Raw genomic sequence first — 17,226 nt, 5'->3', positions numbered from 1 at the left:
AGAGAAGATTTTTTTTAAAAAAGACAAGAGACTTGTTTAATGCTTTCTTGTAAAACTGAAAATAGAAAACCAGTTCAGCAAGTGAAATCGTTTATGTACATGAGGTTTATGACTGTTAAAAGAAGTCCTTTTATAGTCAAGAAAATGTCCAATGGATTAACTGTGATTAAAGGAACCAGCATTCTTAAATTGAAAACATACTTTTCAGGAAAAAAAATCTTTACAAGCATATTATATAATTTAGATTTATATTTTACTAAGAAGGACTCACACACCAAGCAGTTTCAGATGCTCTTCCTTTTCCCTTAAGAGAATCATTTTCAAAGTGCCACAGCAAAAGAATAGGTTCCAATAATTATACAGTATATTCCTTTATAAAATGGGTTGGTAAATGTGAAGGGTTGACTTAAATGAGCACATACAATGTTGCAGACTAAATACAGTAAAAATAGTTGAACAACAATTCCGTAAATACAAAAGGCATTATAAGCATGGTAAAGAAAACAAGGTTCAAGCCTGGTTTAGGTATCTGTATAGATGGGAGGGATGTGATTAAAGCAGTGATCAAAGGTGCCATTTTGGAAGAATCCATTATTCTCCTCTGTCCCACTGATGACTACTTCTTCCGATACACATTGTGCTTCAGATATAACTTCATAGCCTGAAAGTACAGCAAACACAAAAGACTGATTAATACAGTTAAGTGGCAATGGGATACACCCTCGGAGTCCAAAGGCCAAATTGCAAGTGCTGCTCAATTGGGTGGTTCTTCCCTGCCCATTCTTTGTTTCTTAATGCAAAGCAGCTTGGAGGTGCTCCTTAGCTCTGTCTGTTTCTGCTGTTTGTCTCCTCACAATTGCCTCCTCTGTGGGAGAAAAGATACACAACTGAGCTGTCGTTTGGTGTAGGGTTACAAAACTGAGGGTGCGTCACAACATGTGGGAAAACTGTAGCAGCTTCCAACATGTGTCATGTGGAGAAACAGACATTTGCTTCGCACAGCACAATAATACACAAATCATCTTTAGGGGTAATGATAAAGTAACCCTTATTTACCATCAAACGTCTGTGAACAAGCTTACTGGTTAATACGTTTTGGTAGCCATACCAGTAGGCAGTGCTTTTTTTTGCAAAAAAGAAAAAGAAAAGGGGGTGTGTGCCAGTACTCATGAAATTGCACCAGGTCCCACCAATTCCCCCCTTGAGACTTGGGACAGTCCCAAAAATAAGTGCTGGTATCTAGTCCAACTGCATACTGCCACAAGAAAGGCCCTGCTGGTCAAACCGGTAGCTGTGTACACTCAACACAAAGCACAAAGTGACAGTTTCTTATTTCCAGATCAGAGGCAGCAACAAAATATTCCTAAAATGCAATCCAAGTGGATATATTCTACAGCTGTTTTATGAACGGACCCTTTTCCTTATATTTTTAAATATAAGGCTTCAGACACGTGTGCATCTTACTGGCGCAATGAGACCCTGATATATGAATATTCATCATCATCATGTAGCAGCTCCAGTTTTCAGCCACTTACACATCGTCAGGAAAGTCATTGTTCAGCTTAAAATGGTGTCTTGTCCAGCCATGTAAGCAGCTGCAAAAGAAACAGCCAGTGTGGTGCAGTGGTTAGAGTGTCAAACTAGTATCTGAGAGACCCAGGTTCACATCTCTACTCTGCTATGGAAACTTGCTGGGTGACACTGGGCTAGTCACATCATGCTCAGCCTAACCTACCTCACAGGTTTGTTGTTAGAATAAATGGAGGAGAGAATGATATTGTAAATCTTTTCGGGTCCCCAGTGGGAAGTGGAATATAAATAGCTAAATAAATAAAGTTGAAAGTCACTTTCCAGCTCCCCTATGCGATTAGAGGCTAAGAGATCCCCTCTCAAGCTTTTTGGGAGAGCCTTCAGTGAAAGGTGCTGGGAGATGTAGATCTTTCCTATACTCTCCTGGCCCCAGCAGCTCCTTTTGACTCCTGGAAAGATGATTCATGGACAATGATACACCAGGACAAGCATACATCTCAGAAGTTCCAGATAGCATAAATCATTGAAGGCTTGGACCAATTTTTTTTTAAAATTGGCTGTTAATAGGATTCATAATGTAGCAATGTGTCATGTTTTGCATTCCTGGTAGATGAGATTGCACTTTATATTGATGGTTCCATAAAAGAAAGAAAAACAAGCTTAAACTAAGCCCCAATGAGTCTTGCTAAAGCAAATAGCTCTATTTTGCATGCAAAAATTAGATGATATTTACATACATTGTATGCTGTTACATTTAGTGCTCCAAATATTTGCTTCATACAAGCAAGTAACATGTATAGACTGACGGCATTCATTTATTACCTATTGGAACCACGCTCATGCCAATAAGAGATTTTATTATGCACTTTGTAGAGTTTATAATTCATATACCAATTTTTCCTTTTTACATCCTCATCGGAATGTGATGATGGTATATATTTATATGTTTTGAAGATTTGTGAGTGTGTATATATATATATATATAAAACGAATTTAAAAAAGAAGCAACAGGGATCTAAAATTTTCCTGCATAAATTTTGTAAAAACAAAAATATCTGAATTGAAACTTAACCCCCCGACAGAGAACTATCAATAGCTGTTGTTGGGGTTGCCAACCTCCAAGTGGGGCCTGGGGATCTCCCAGAATTACAACTGGCCTCCAGACTGCAGAGATCAGTTCTCCTGAAGAAAATGGCTGCTTCGGAGGGTGTCCTCTATGGCACTGTCCCTTGCTGACATGTCCCCCCCCCCCCCCCCCCCCTCCCTAGGCTTCACTCCCACATCTCCAGGAATTTCCCAACACAGAGTTGGCCATCCCTATGTTGTAGAGGGTTTCTTGCTATGGTATTATTCTGTGATTTCTTTTGAAAAGTTTATTTAGGCTGTTCTTTGATTACTGCAGTCTGCCAATCAAAATTTGAAATCTGGCGTTAACAGAAAGGATGGCAGAGGACAGCACCCAAAAAGGCTAAGACTGAATGTTTCATCTGATTTTTCCTATGTGCTGATTCATGTTACATATGCTTTAGGTACTGTATCCGCACACAAACTGAGACTGCAAACCCTTTCTCTGAAGGGACAATGACATGTGGCAGAGGTCTAGATTGAGTTTATACTTTCTTATGAGTATAAAGAGACTAATTTACGAATATCAGTGTTGCAACAAATTATTTAAAGCCAGGCTCAACATAAATCTATACTTAAATAAGCAGAAAAGTTAGAGCTGAGCCCCCTGTTTGCAGTCTCCTAAGCAATGGACATTGCTTGTAACTGAAATATTCGTAACATATGCTGCCCACCCGGCCAGTCTGCTCCCCAGTTTTTCACAGCCCTTTACTTACCAGCTTCTTTACTTACTTCTCACATAAGCCTTCTCCATGACAACAGCACTCTTAACACTGTACACTCAGGGCTTGCCTCTCAGTAACCCAGATATTTTCAATATAGAGTGAAATGATATAAGTCTACTGCTGGTTGAATCAGCTTTAACTCACCACTGAATCTGCATGAAACTCACAGCTTAGTAATGTCTACACACGGTGAAGACAGGTTTTTACTGGAGGGGACAGTGCAAAGGAGGTGGAAGGAAGGGCAGATTTAGTACTGCTCGAATATATCTCAATGCGAACAGGTTCTTAGTCTAACCTATTTACTTTGTATGGAGCAAAGTGCTCTGGACTGAATGATGCATTTAATTCTGGGGTAACTTGGCATCTGAGCTCTTGCTCCAATTAAAAGATTCATAGGCAAGCAATCTGACTGCCAGCAATGGTTTTGCCAAAGTAAAATAGGGGGAAATGGGCAAATATCCAATTTTGTATCTTCAGTGTTTAAAATGCATTTGTAAAGCTGGAGGAAATTGTCATAGACTGTGCATCAAAATGACTGTAATTTTAAAAACTATTTAAAATTATGTAATACTTAAAATTATAATGATATAAAAACTGCAGTCACTTTGTACACAGTATACCCAATATTGCAGTACACTTTTGTGCAAGATAACTTGAGTTTACAATTTTTCTTATCAGGATGGACAAAAGGAAATACTTCTTTACACATAGAGTGATTAAAATGTGGAATTCATTGCCAGAGGATGTAGTGATGGACACAGTAATAGACAGCTTTATAAGGGACTAGATAGTTTCATGAAGGGTAGGTCTATCAGTGGCTACTAGCCATGGTGACTGCGGGGAACCTTCATGTTCAGAAGCAGTCAGCCTCTGTATCCCAGGGTCAGTCACAGTTCTCTCAGAACTCTCTCAGTCCCACCTACCTCACAGGGTGTCTGTTGTGGGGAAAGGAAGGGAAGGCGATTGTAAGCCGCTCCGAGACTCCTTCAGGTAGTGAAGAGCAGGGTATGAAACCAACTCATCTTCTCCAATGCATTATTAATAATCTACAACCCATGCTGGATAGTGACATTTCCCTCATACAGGCCCTGGGTGTCCAACCTTTTCTTGCTTACAGACTGCCTGCTAACCTAAAACAACTTCTCACCCACAATGACAAACTACTTAATAGTAACAAGGACTCTGGTACCAAGGGCTGCAACAAACCAAGACGCCAACTTTGCTCTCATATGGATCCTAGCAACATCGTCAGTGGACCCAGCAATATCAGCCATACCATCTCAGGTTCTTACTCCTGCTCATCCTCTAATGTGATTTATATCATGTGTCAGCAATGCCCTTCTTCCCTCTACACTGGACAAGCAGGCCAGTCCCATCAACAAAGAATTAATGGACATAGTCTGACATCGGAAACCACAACATTAAAAAACAACTGGTGGAACATTTTAACCTTCCAGGACATTCAGTTGCTAACCTAAAAGTAGCAGTTATCTTACAAAGACATTTTAAAGGGAGATTAGAAAGGGACACTGCTGAATTACAACTGATAACAAAGCTCAAGACAATGCATCTACCTGGATTGAATCGAGACCTAGGTTTCCTGTCTCATTACCAATGGTGATTTCTCCACGCCTACTACCTCTCTGCATATCACACCTAATCCAACCACACCTTCTATTGTCAGTTGGCTGCTAATGTCGTTCATGTCATTCAGCAGTATCTGAAGAAGTGAGCAGTGACTCACAAAAGCTCATACGCTTCCTCAAATTTTGTTAGTCTTCAAGATGCTACTGGACTCTTTTCTACTACTATAGACAGACTAACATGGCTATCCATCTTGATTGGCCACTGTGTGAGACAGGACACTGGACTAGATGGACGACTGGCCTGATCCAGCAGGGCTCTTCTTATGTTCTTATATATGATTAGGATTTTATAAAATCAAAGTTTCCACAACAATTAATGACATTTTTGTGAACATCAATATAGAATTTAAAACCACTGTCTCAATTTTAAGGGCCATGAAAAATCCTAAAAAAACACTAATTTTGTTTTTATATTTCTAGGAAATGCTAGATTGCCATTTAGCCATCAAAGTTAGCAGATTGTCTGACCAAACCAGATATTACCAGAAATATGTGGCTACCATATATCTCTCCTGTATTCTCGGATGACGTCTAGGTGAAATGGTAATGTTGAAGCACACAACTGGCATGTTTGCAATGATGTCATGTCATACATATGATTCAACTAGACATTGCCAGAAGCTGCATCAGCCTCCACACATTTCCAGTAACTGCTAGCTTGACACATGTACTGTGAATTCTAGCTTTCAGTAAAGTCATTTTTGAAACCAGAGAATAAGAGAATTACAATACAAAACCTGAGTACTAAGCTCTATAAGAATGGAACAAAAAAATCAATGTCTGACTTATTTATAAAAACCAGTTATTAATACAGATGTAATACCTCTTTGGAGAGAAAATGCCAAACAAGATTAAAGCAACACGGTCTGAATAAATTACCTGTTGAGGCTTCAGGCGCACTGAGGATATGATAACCATTTTGCCGCCGAGGGCTGAAGCAATGAGAGTCCCCTGAAAGTCCATCACTGTTGACAGATGAATCCATTGCCCTGTAGCAGTCCCCATAGTGGAAACAGTTCTGTATAGAGTGAAAGCTGCCTTGATACCCTGAAAACAGAGATTGCACACACCATTTTAGCAATGGCAGACTGTATTTTGCTTCCCAGACTGAAATGGGTTTTCACCATTGTTATACTTGAAGCATTTGTATTCTAAGCAGTTCAGCAATCTTTATGATATTTTGGCTTTATTTCATAGGCTAGTTAACCACAGTGCTTTGTTTGGATGCCAGATAGGGTACAGATTTGGCCCATAGGACAAAATTAGGGAGAGATGATCATACTATGGTCATTGTGGGACTGGTTCTCCACATTTGGTATTTTTCTTCAACAGCATTTGGTATTTTTCTTTAACACCAGTGCCTTCCCCTTTGGTTTATTTATTTCTTCTTTGTACTGAAGAAGAAATTCCTGACAGGCACAAAAGGACACCTTCCAGTAAAGAGAAAAAAAAACTAGCTGAGAATGGTGGTTAGAATGTTATGCCTTCAAAAAGTTTGTTCTACTGCCTTGTTCTGGAACACAATTTCCAAAGTGGTGGAAACCTTGTTTATTTGCATCCAACACAGAATTATGTGTCCTTGCATAGGAATCAGGGTGGCCCACACACTAGCTATGCAGTTAAAGTCAATTATTCTGTTTGCTAATTTCCGTCTTGATGCAAGCTCCTCGTGATCAGTCTAAATTGATATACATGAACTAATCTGCTGACTCACAAATGTAACTGTAATAAAGAAAGACTTGTAATTTAGTGGGTTTTAGTGCAATTCTTTTGTTTCCTATTTTCAAAAAAACCCTGCCTTCTAAGCAAAATTCACCAATTACCTAAAGAGCTCCCTGATTGGGATTCCGTCAGTTTATCTGGGGAAATTGAGGGCCAAACCAGACATGATGCTGGGATTTCTGTGAATGGAGCCGTCAGTTTTGTTGTTGTTGTTGTTTGTTTTTTCATTGAAATCCAAGCATCATATCTGGTTTTTCCCCCAATTGCTCAGAATAGCAGGAATGTGCATAACTGCTAAAAAAACCACCCTTATTCTAAGAAGGAAAACTTCTGCTAAGTATGTGTAAGATATAGTGTTGCCAGCCCAGCAGTAACAATCCCTGGAAGCTTGTGAGGAGCTGAGTGTGGGGAGGGGGAACATCGCTGACATGAAATGTCACTTCCGGGTGGTCATCCAGAAGTGTCATCACCTGATCTCCCCACTGTATTGGGAGTGGAGTGGGGACAGGCCCAGCCTGGCCCTCTTTCTTTTTCCTCGGCCTGGCCTTGTCAGGGAGACAAAAGAACAGGTGCCAGCTTTTTGTCTCCCCTTGCTGCCTTCTCTCTCTCTCGCTCTGTGTGTGTGTGTGTGTGTGTGGGGGGGGAGACAGCAGCTTTTTACTGTGCCTCAGTGAGGATGGGGAAGGTGAGTAGTCACTTTCCTGACTTGGCCCAGTGTGTGAGCAAGGGATGGGGCACACTGCCCCCTCCCCTTTCTCTCCTCTCCTCCTTGCTCTCCCGCCCGCTTTGGCTAGCTGCCGCTGGGCTACTCCAGGCATGCATGGCCCATAGAGGGACGCAAGCTTGGTGGCTGGCTGGCTGGCAGGTCTGTCAGGAGGGGTGGCATCCCAAGGGTTTTAATTTTTTTAAAAAACAAATGGGCCTTCAAGCCACTCCCATTGTTTCCAGGGGGCAATCCTGCCATTCCTTTTAATACACCTCCCTCCAAAGTGTGTGCAGATTGGCTTTGGGGAAGGGGGAAAAGATCCCTCCCTAGAGTCCAGTGTGCAAGGATTGAGGAGTGTGTCAAACGCTCACCCTAAAAAAAAAAAGGGGGGAAAAAAGCTAGAAGCATCAAACTCGCAGAAGACCTCCCTGGCCTGTCCCTCTGCCTGCCCTCCAAGTTGTGTGCAGACTGGCTTTGGGGGAAGGGGGAAAGATCCCTCCCTAGGGTCCAATGTGCAAAGGATCCCAGCCCTTTCCCTGCTGGGGTGGGGGTGGGGGCCCGCATACATATCAAGACCAGTGATCTATCTACATTAGTGATAGAACAAAAAAGGATTATTAAAAAGTTACAATGATGGGGTAATCTCGCCATGCAGGAGAGGAAAAGGTGAAAGAGGGAAGGAGAAAAGTGCAGAGTGGGAAGGAGGCATGACAAAAGAAAGGAGGGGTGGAAATGGGGGTGGAGTTGGGTGGTAAATGGGCAGTGTCATATGGAAATATGGAATGCTGGATTCTAAATGATGTATGTCCTTCCTTGGCATTAGGTAGGGAGTGTCTGGCTGAGAGAGTCAAAGAGTTCTTACAAGAGGCCTCTCATCTATCTCTCTCAGAGACTGCTAGGACAGGAGCTTATTAAGGAGATGCTTAAGAGTTATCCTCATGTCTTTATTTATGAACTATGAACCCTTCTCCACACACCTTCTAAAATGACTGTATACTTTAGAGATGGGCATGGAATAAATAGGACACTTGGCTTTCAATGAGGCATTGCTCAGACTCCAAGGAGCACTTTGTATGTCTAGCTAAAGGAAAAGCAGAACATTTTCCAAGTTGCCTAGTGCAGATTTCTTCCAGAGATGGCACCAGGTTATTCCTTCTCTCTTTCGAGGCCCATGACACACTGCCACAGATATATTTTCCCAATTCTTTTTTAAACCAAAAGTGAGCTTAGGAGTCTGAGAGTTTAAAAACAGAGACAAGCCTGGAGTTGGGGAAGGGGCCTGTTTAATCCACATAAAATCATGAAATCATCAGCTCAAATAATCCTGTCCAGGCTGCTTGTCTCCCCAGAGGCCATATTACAAGAGGAAAGATGCCCAAACCAGCAAGTGGTAGGCAAAAAAATTGCCCCCACCCGGTCAGAGAACAAAGGCTTTGAAATAAGAGTTAGTCCCCCCCTATTCCCCAAGGGCTCTGATTCAGCATGGAGGTGATGCTTTTAAATACCCGTGGCTGGACTGATGATGTGGGGCAGGCTGGTCTGAACATTTTTCAGGATGCTTGAGGATACAGTATCCAGCAGTCCAGGGGTGACAGTAGCCCCTCTGATTCAGTGCTCTGGTACAGAAAGAGAGAGGCAAAAACACATCCTTTCTGCTACATTGGAGGCTTTCTTTTATAAGTCCAGAATCAGTTCAATACATCCCGAAAAGCAGGCAGGCAGTCCTGGCTCATTCTGAAGATGTTTCTTCTTACAGGTCTGCACACTCAGTATAGGAAAAATAGTGACAGTCCAGCTCACATGACTGGATTGTGGGGGTTAGAAGTGCTACTATTTATATTTCATCTGTTGTGAACCTTCCATCATTCCAAAAGCATGTTACGCGGTTAAGAATCTAAAGGGCGAGTTCCATTTGCAAAGAACACAGAAAAGTAACGAGTAGGTCTTGGAAGGCAAGGGACTGGGAGTGTAGAAAAGAACAGAGAAACTATTGTGTTGAATTGCATGGATCTGTTTCACCAGCAGAGGTGCTTTTCTCCAGTAGGACACCACTTAGGTCAGGGGAAGGCTCCTCCCAGGGGAAAGTGCCTCTGCAAGCAGAATGGATCTGTGCTATCCAACCCACTTTCTGGAAAGGCTAGTACAGGCTTTTCCATGAGACACACTGTTAAGGCTGCCGAATGGAATGAAGAGGCTCCTAATTGATTTCACTGAAAACTCTTGCTCAAGCCCTATTTCATCTCCGTCAATGGTGGTATGCTGCAGGGGGATTCCATTCCATCACAGAAAAAGTCATTTTATCATTTGGTACTTAAATTGCACCATCGCCACATGCTGGAGCAGAATCATCCCACGGTGATTTCACTACTTACCCAACCTTCCTAACCAATATTTCAGTTCAGCCAATCTGTCAATCTCCATCATTCTACTATTCTATCATCCCTGCTATTTTCAGGGCGGGGGGGGGGGACATTTGTTTTTGTTTCTTTTAGCTTTCATTCTTTTACAGGTATGTTGGCTTTATGTGCAGAAATCCCTTTCAAGAGCTAACTGAGAGTAACAGTGGGAGCTCAAAATGTGGTTGAAATCCCAGAACGATAGTACAATTAACAACCACATGTGGCTTAGTACAGAAATCTAAACATGGAACTTTTACAAAGACTTTCAAACTCTTAAGGGGCTAAAATATTCCCCCTTCCTTTTTAAAAAAGTTTTTTTTGTGTGAAGTAACTTGTATATTTGCATCAGAAATGCAGCACATTTTGGCAGCTAAACTGATATTTTTTTTCCTTCCCAAACAGATTGCAGGCATTCCTTCAGTTTGTCAGATTTAAATCAAATCTGTGGCAGCTAATTTCCAATGGAGAATTTCCCAAACACCCTGTCGGTTTAAATGATCACTGTTAAATGTTTTATGTGGAATAAAATGTAGAAGTATAACAGTTAATAAAGGAATCGACCATGTTCCAAACATAACATTGAGTTACAATTTTGCTTTGAATGTGACACAGAAAAGCTGTATTTAACCACATCACAAAGTATGCTGGTTGTCTCTCTTTCTCTCAAGCCGCAACCAAAAAATCTAAAGTACTTTTTAAATGAATGATGTAATGAGGAAATTATTGGAATATGTCTATTAAATGCCAATTCATACATGTCATTCCATTTAAACATATGAGCACAAATAAGTCAAACTCGTCAAATTACATAAAATCTCTATGAAAAGACATCATGCAAGATATAAATAGCTGTGCTATTTCATTTGGTTGCCAAATTCCTTCAGTGTATAACAGTTTCCATCTGATTTTACTTTAGCTGCCATCAGAGATTCTGCTAGGTTTTTGTTTTCCTCTATTGTCCATGCAATCTCATCCATACATTGTCCAAAAAAAGATATTTTTGAAAATTATAATGCCCAGAGCAAGTATGAATACACCCTTTCTTTTCTCTGTGATTTTGCTTTTAATTAATTCCTGCTACTGTTTCTCAAATAAACACTTATTTAAACTGAAGTTGTCCAAACATAAAAGTGATTTTAGATAGTCACCAAAATAGATTTAGAATAATTTCCTATCTAATGTTGAAAATGTTTGCTTTTTAAAAATCCCCATGACACCAGACAATTAGAAAACAACACTAACCTCCAACAGGATATGCAATTTTATTACAGAATAAACTCCATTTATCAAAGCAGTTCAACACATGCTCTTTGTGTTTGTTTATGCCATACTCATGAACTGCTAAACTCTCCTCTTGTTTTTTCATCATTACTTGGCTTACTCATTTAATGGGTTGTACATCATTAAGTTGTATCATAAATCTGCCATTTTACCTTCAACAGAGTTAATCTTTTAAAACAGAATAATCTGTTGAGCTTTGATCATGTTAACGTTAATAATGTCTTGCAGAAAGCTGCATTTAATGTGTTTGGTTGTGCAATGGGATCTTACTGAGCTGTTGGACATGAAAGATGTTTTTAAAAAAACCTACACCCACCTGCCTCAACCTTTCAGGATATGGTGAATTCTAAGACTGAATAAATTGCAGCATGTTTCAACTTCCACAAGTGTCATTATGACAAAATAAATGCAGATCAGCCAGCAAAACTTATTTTTGTCCCATCTTGAGAAAGTGAGGAAGAGAAGAAGCGAGTCTAGAAATCATAAGCAATTGCTCCACTCACCTTCACAGCACTATACATAACCACCCAGAGCTTGACATTTTGAACTCAAGTATGGATACCCAAGTACAATGCATGCAAGCCACAAGAGTGGGGAATGGCATATGCACATTTAAACTGCTGTTTTTCTTTGCAAAACACCAAAGTGGTGGTTAGGAAATGATCAGATACTTGCTTCCATTAATTTTGTTGACAAACACAGCAAATTAAATGCATAAAACCATTCAGAACTGAGGCAAGTGTGTATATTTTGGGTTCCCTATATACTAGTACAAATGGTAAGTGTGAGGCAGATGTGCTATTCCATTCTCTGCCTCCTGGCCCAACCAAATAATTAAAATGTGCTTCCACTTGTAGCTGCCTGGACCTCAGCAAGAAAGCCTGCTTCATGCTTTGAGAAACCAAGCATCAATGTAGGCACAATAAGTATATTTCCAGCGCTTGACTGCAATATTAGGCTGAAACAGATACTCCGAGCTGGAAAGCAAGTTATCTCCACCTGCTTCAGAAAAGGATTCTGTTCCTTAAAGAGCCTAGGATAAAGTGAAGTTTAGAAGTCCACCCTTCCAAAGTCTGGTATTACCTTGTTCCACCCCGGCCTTGTGGAATGCCCTTGTAGAAGAGATCCGGGCCCTGTGAAGTGTACATGAAATTTACAAGAAGGCGGATGAGGGATAGAATTCTTAAGGAAGCAAATGCGGCAAAGATGATGATACAAGATTCAGAAGTTAAATTTCTAAAAGAAGTCCCATGGAGAATTAGGGAGAAAAGACAGAATTACACAATGTTAACAAGATGACTGAAAGAAAATGATATTTCTTACAGATGGCTCATACCGGAAGGTATTCTATTTAATTATGAAGGAAGAAGGCAGAGAATTGACTTGATCTTTAAGGTAGAAGACTTCCTAGATAGATATGGGGAAAACGTAGGATGGCAGAATGATGAGGAAAGCGAAAAAGAGGAAGACGACAGAACAGAAAATGCAGAAAAAGGAAAAAATGAAAGATCTAAGAGAGGGAAAAAGTCTAACTTCACACCATCACAAATACTGATGAGATGTCAATACAGAGCTAAAGAACAGGAAAAAGGAAAGTAAAATTAGGATGGGGAAGACAAAACAACTTAAAACATTCTCACTTAATATTAATGGATTAAACAGCCCAGCAAAAAGACGAAGAACATTTCATCAATTAGCCAAATTACAGCTAGAAGTTATATGTTTATAGGAAACACACATTAAGAAAAAGGATGAGGGTTTTCCGGTCTATGGCGACACGCAGGCAGACGCATCTCCCGGATACTCTGGGGATGTAAACTGCACACCAACATGGGGGAGGGGGTCCATCGGGTCGCAACCCCCCTGGAGCCTTGGTAAAAGGCTCCCAGCCAGGGGGCTTTTGAGGGGCGACCTCTTTGATGGCCGAAAGCAGGAGAATTGAGGCGCCCCTCCACCCTGAAGGTCCTGCCGCTGAGTGACCACATGGTACGGGTGCTGCTGACCGGGTCAAGCGTTGGAGATCGAGAGAAATAAATGAAGACCAGCGAATGGCCAACAGTGAACTGTGAGTCGGATTGAAGCGAACATGAGGATATAAAAAGAAGCTGCCCCCCCCAAAGAGCGACGGGAAAGCAAGCGGGGGAGGGATTCCTCCCAAACACATAGATGAAACACGGAAGGAAAGAGGGGGGAGCAGAAAAATAAGCGATTAAAACTGTTTTAAGAGACTTACCAGAACGCAGAAAAGCGTTTGGGTGAATATCAGAGACTTCAGCAACTTTTTTGATAAGTAAACAAATCCAAAAAGATGGCAGGGAAGAAACTGGAGAAAGAGAAGCAGTTGAAAATGAAAGTAGGGGCCAGTCCTCGAATGGAGGAGGTCACTGAGCTCTCAAAACTTTTGGCTGACTCCCTGCGCCCCCTGCTGGATGAGATCACTGGCATTAAACGACAACTGGCAGTAATTGGGCAGAAAGTGGTAGAGCAGCAGATTCAACTGACGAAAGCCTTAAAACAACAGAGCAAATGGGAGAGAAGGTGAAGGAAATGGATGTCACTACTAAAAAGGTTAAGAAAAAGGTGCAAAAGCTGGAAATGAAGCAAGTTACAGAAGAGTCAAAGCTTTTACAGCTACAAATGGATAAAGCAAATTTGGTCCTACGGTTCCAAGAGGTTCCAGGAAAATGTAGGAGAGAATCTGAAGCAACGGCTGAGTGAAGCAATAGCCCCAATGACCGATTTAACAGCGGAATACCTTTGCAGCGAGATGGATGTGATCTACATATCTTATTCATCGTATATCAAGAAAAATAATCTGCCTGGGGAAATAGTGGTCAGATTCTCGAAAAGACACATGAGAGATGCTATTTTGAAAGCAAATTCGGGAACACCCTTGAAAATTGGAGGCAATAATATCAGGATTTTAAAAGATATTCCATTTGATATAAGACAGAACTATGAAGTATTAATCCTTTTCTTAAAAACAAATGGCATCAGTTACAGGTAATTAATCCCAGAATGCATCAATTTCAAGATTAACAATAAAAAATAAGAGATTGACTCTGTTTTTAAAACATGTGAATTTCTGCGGACACAGCTTGGGGAACCAGAAGAAGGCAAAGAGGAGGAAAAAGAAAGCAAATCTGATGGCGAGTTGGGCTCGGGGTCTTCGGACAAGGACTCCCTCTCTGAAAAGGGAGCAGCTGAGGATATAAACTTATAAACTGAGGAAGATAAGAATAAATAAGGGCTGAAGGACTCTGATTTGTGCCTGAAGAAATGTGAAATAACTTGGAGATGCTCTGGGAATCTCCTTAAACAGTTAAAAGGGATGGTTAAACAATAATTAATCTAGCATAACTAAGTTCAATGTATTATGAGTAGCTTTTTGAAAATAGCATGGTGTTACAAGCTGATGTATGATCTACTACTCTTGGGTTTTTAGTTAGTTGTGGGTCTTTTTCTTTATCCCCTAGATGTAGTTCCCTTCCTTATATTTTCTGTTGTAGTTTTGTAGTGTGTAACAAAAAACCAATAAAAACCTCCCACCAGGGGGATGAGAAAAAAAGGAAAGAAAAAGGATGAGAAATATTTAGAAAATAGAAAATTAGGCAAATTATTTACCTCATCAGATACTCAAAAGAAATGAGGTGTAGCAATTTACGTAAAAGAACACCTATGTCCTGACGTTATATATGCATCAGAGGATGGCAGAATACTAGCAATCTCAATTATGAGACAAAATAAGAAAACTGTAATAATAAATATTTATGCGTCAAACCAAAGCCAAGAAAAAGTCTTTAAAATACTAAGAGATGTGGTAACAGTACATAACCAGATGGAAATATGTATAATAGGTGATTATAATGCGGTATTAGATGGAAAAATAGACAGCAAATCACAAGTGAAAAAGAAAAGATTGGGAAATATTTTACCAAGAAATTTCTTTGAGTTAGTAGAAGAGTATAGCATGGTTGATGCATGGAGAATAAGAAATATGGAAAAGAAAGACTATACATTTTACTCAGCCAGGCATAATTCCTGGTCTAGAATTGATATGGTATGGATCACAACGACATTAGTAACAGAAATAATAGATGTAGATATTTTACCCAATATGTTTGCAGATCACAGCCCATTAATGCTAACACTTCGAGAAATACCATGAAGGACAAGATGGAAAATGAATAAAGACTTATTAAGGGACAAAAACTTTCATTAAAAAACAGAAGAAAAATTAAAGAGTTTTTCAAACGAAACATACAACCTGAAATATCTATACAAATAGTCTGGGAAACATTTAAAGTGTTTTTAAGGGGCTTGTTTATTAATGAAGATGCATGGAAAAAGAAACAAAAAAAGCAATATGAAAAATTAGTGAATTTATTACAGAAAGGATAAGCTAAAAAAGAGAAACACAGACTTTGAAAAAATAAAGACAAATTTAAGAATGCTGCAGCATCAAATGAACATCATATCGACGCAAGAAAAAGCCAAAAACATGGAATACGCCAAACATTATCACTGAGAATGCAAATAAACCAACAAGGTGGTTGGCATATAAATTAAGAAAAGATAGGGGGGGGGAAGACAATTTAAACACTCAGAAATGAAACAGGGGAAGAAAAACATAATTTAACAGAGATGAAGAATATAGTGGAAAACTTTTATAAGAAACTATATCAACAAAATGAACAAGAGAAAGATTTAATAAAAGAATATATTAACAGAAAAAATATAAGGACATTTAATGATGATCAAATATTAATTTTAAATCAACCAGTTAGAGTATGTGAAATCACAGAAGCAATAAAGAAACAGAAGAAAAATAAATCTCCAGGACCAGATGGAATACCAGTTGAAATATATCAGAGATATGAAGAACAGACTTTATTACCACTAAAAGAACTTTTTCAAAACATATCAAAAACTGAAAAAATTCCAGACTCATGGAACCAAGCGTAAATAACACTGATTCCTAAACCAAATATGGACGATAAGGAAATTAAAAATTTTAGACCGATACCTTTATTAAACACGGATTAGAAAATATTTGCCACAATAATTGCTACAAGAATGAAGAAAGTGCTAACGCAGGTAATTCATCAAGATCAAGCCGCAGCGCCTAAGAGGGAGTGTTAGGTTGGCGTGATTCCGCTTCGGAAGAAGCGGAAACAGGCTTTGATCTCCTCCCACGAAGAAGGCTGCCGAGCAACTCTCCAGCAGCCGTTCGAGCCGGTGTACCGGTTTAAATTCTCCATCAGCCGACCTCTTGAAGATGGGCAACAACAGTGAGTGAAAAGAAGCAATGCGAAACCCGTTTTGATTGTGTAGATAACAATAAACGTGCCGCTTACCTGAACTGCGTTAAAAAATAAATTGAATCAAGCGGTTGAGCGGATAAAGAATTAATATTCCCAGAACTCTGATTCCGGCAAAGAAATATTCCCAGAACTCTGATTCCGGCAAAGAAATAGTTGATTGAAGGCTATAAAACAGCAAAAAAGCATTTTGTTTAACATTCCTGCGGTGAGGACGGAGCTGTGCGCGCAGCAGAAAAAACCGAAACTGACGAACAGTATCGCGGGAAGATGTAGGTTGGTGTAACCAGCAAAGTATTCCGAGTAGGACGAGCAGGAAGATGACATCCTAGAAGGGTAACAATCAACAGGAAGAAACTCGGACTCTTCAAACTGCAGGACCGGATGTGAGTGTATGCGAACAGACGGGACCTGCAGAACGGCAAACTGACCTACTCTATCCCTAATTACCATAGACCTTTTAGAAGACTTTTGAAAGCGCAAATAGACGCATTTGGACAATCGAAAGCTTATCTTCTAGAAGAAACAACTTGTTGTGTAAATTTGCGCACCACAGAGAAATCGCCAAAACGGAGACCAGAAGGGCACCGAAACGAACCAATTCTGACCCTGACGTTCAACCAGTTGTGAGACCAAGGACAGGCTCAACATCAACCCCTAAAATGTCAAAAGAGAGGGAGAAGGATAAGAAAGAATTGTATGCAGCCATGGAATCGATGGAGAAAAGGATGATGGAGGCGATTCAGGCCATGGGTGAGCAGATTGAGAAAA

At 40.1% G+C, this 17,226-nt stretch overlaps 1 protein-coding gene across 1 annotated transcript in view; it reads right to left on the bottom strand.

The window, feature by feature from the left end:
* Positions 1-284: 284 nt before the first annotated feature.
* Positions 285-17,226, bottom strand: part of GLIS1 (GLIS family zinc finger 1) — a 334,070-nt gene continuing 317,128 nt past the window's right edge. The window contains exons 10-11 of the mRNA XM_015427696.1: positions 5,906-6,073; positions 285-661 (exon numbers count right to left, since the gene is read on the bottom strand). Of these exons, the coding sequence (XP_015283182.1) occupies positions 522-661; positions 5,906-6,073 (308 nt within the window). The 3' untranslated portion in view covers positions 285-521. The remainder of the gene's footprint in view (positions 662-5,905; positions 6,074-17,226) is intronic.

The sequence above is a fragment of the Gekko japonicus genome, unplaced genomic scaffold (genome assembly GCF_001447785.1).
Source record: "Gekko japonicus isolate JY-2015 unplaced genomic scaffold, Gekko_japonicus_V1.1 scaffold332, whole genome shotgun sequence".
In the NCBI taxonomy this organism is placed as follows: domain Eukaryota; kingdom Metazoa; phylum Chordata; class Lepidosauria; order Squamata; family Gekkonidae; genus Gekko; species Gekko japonicus.
Note: the sequence above shows the minus strand (reverse complement) of the source record. Positions and strands in the feature narration are given on the sequence as shown.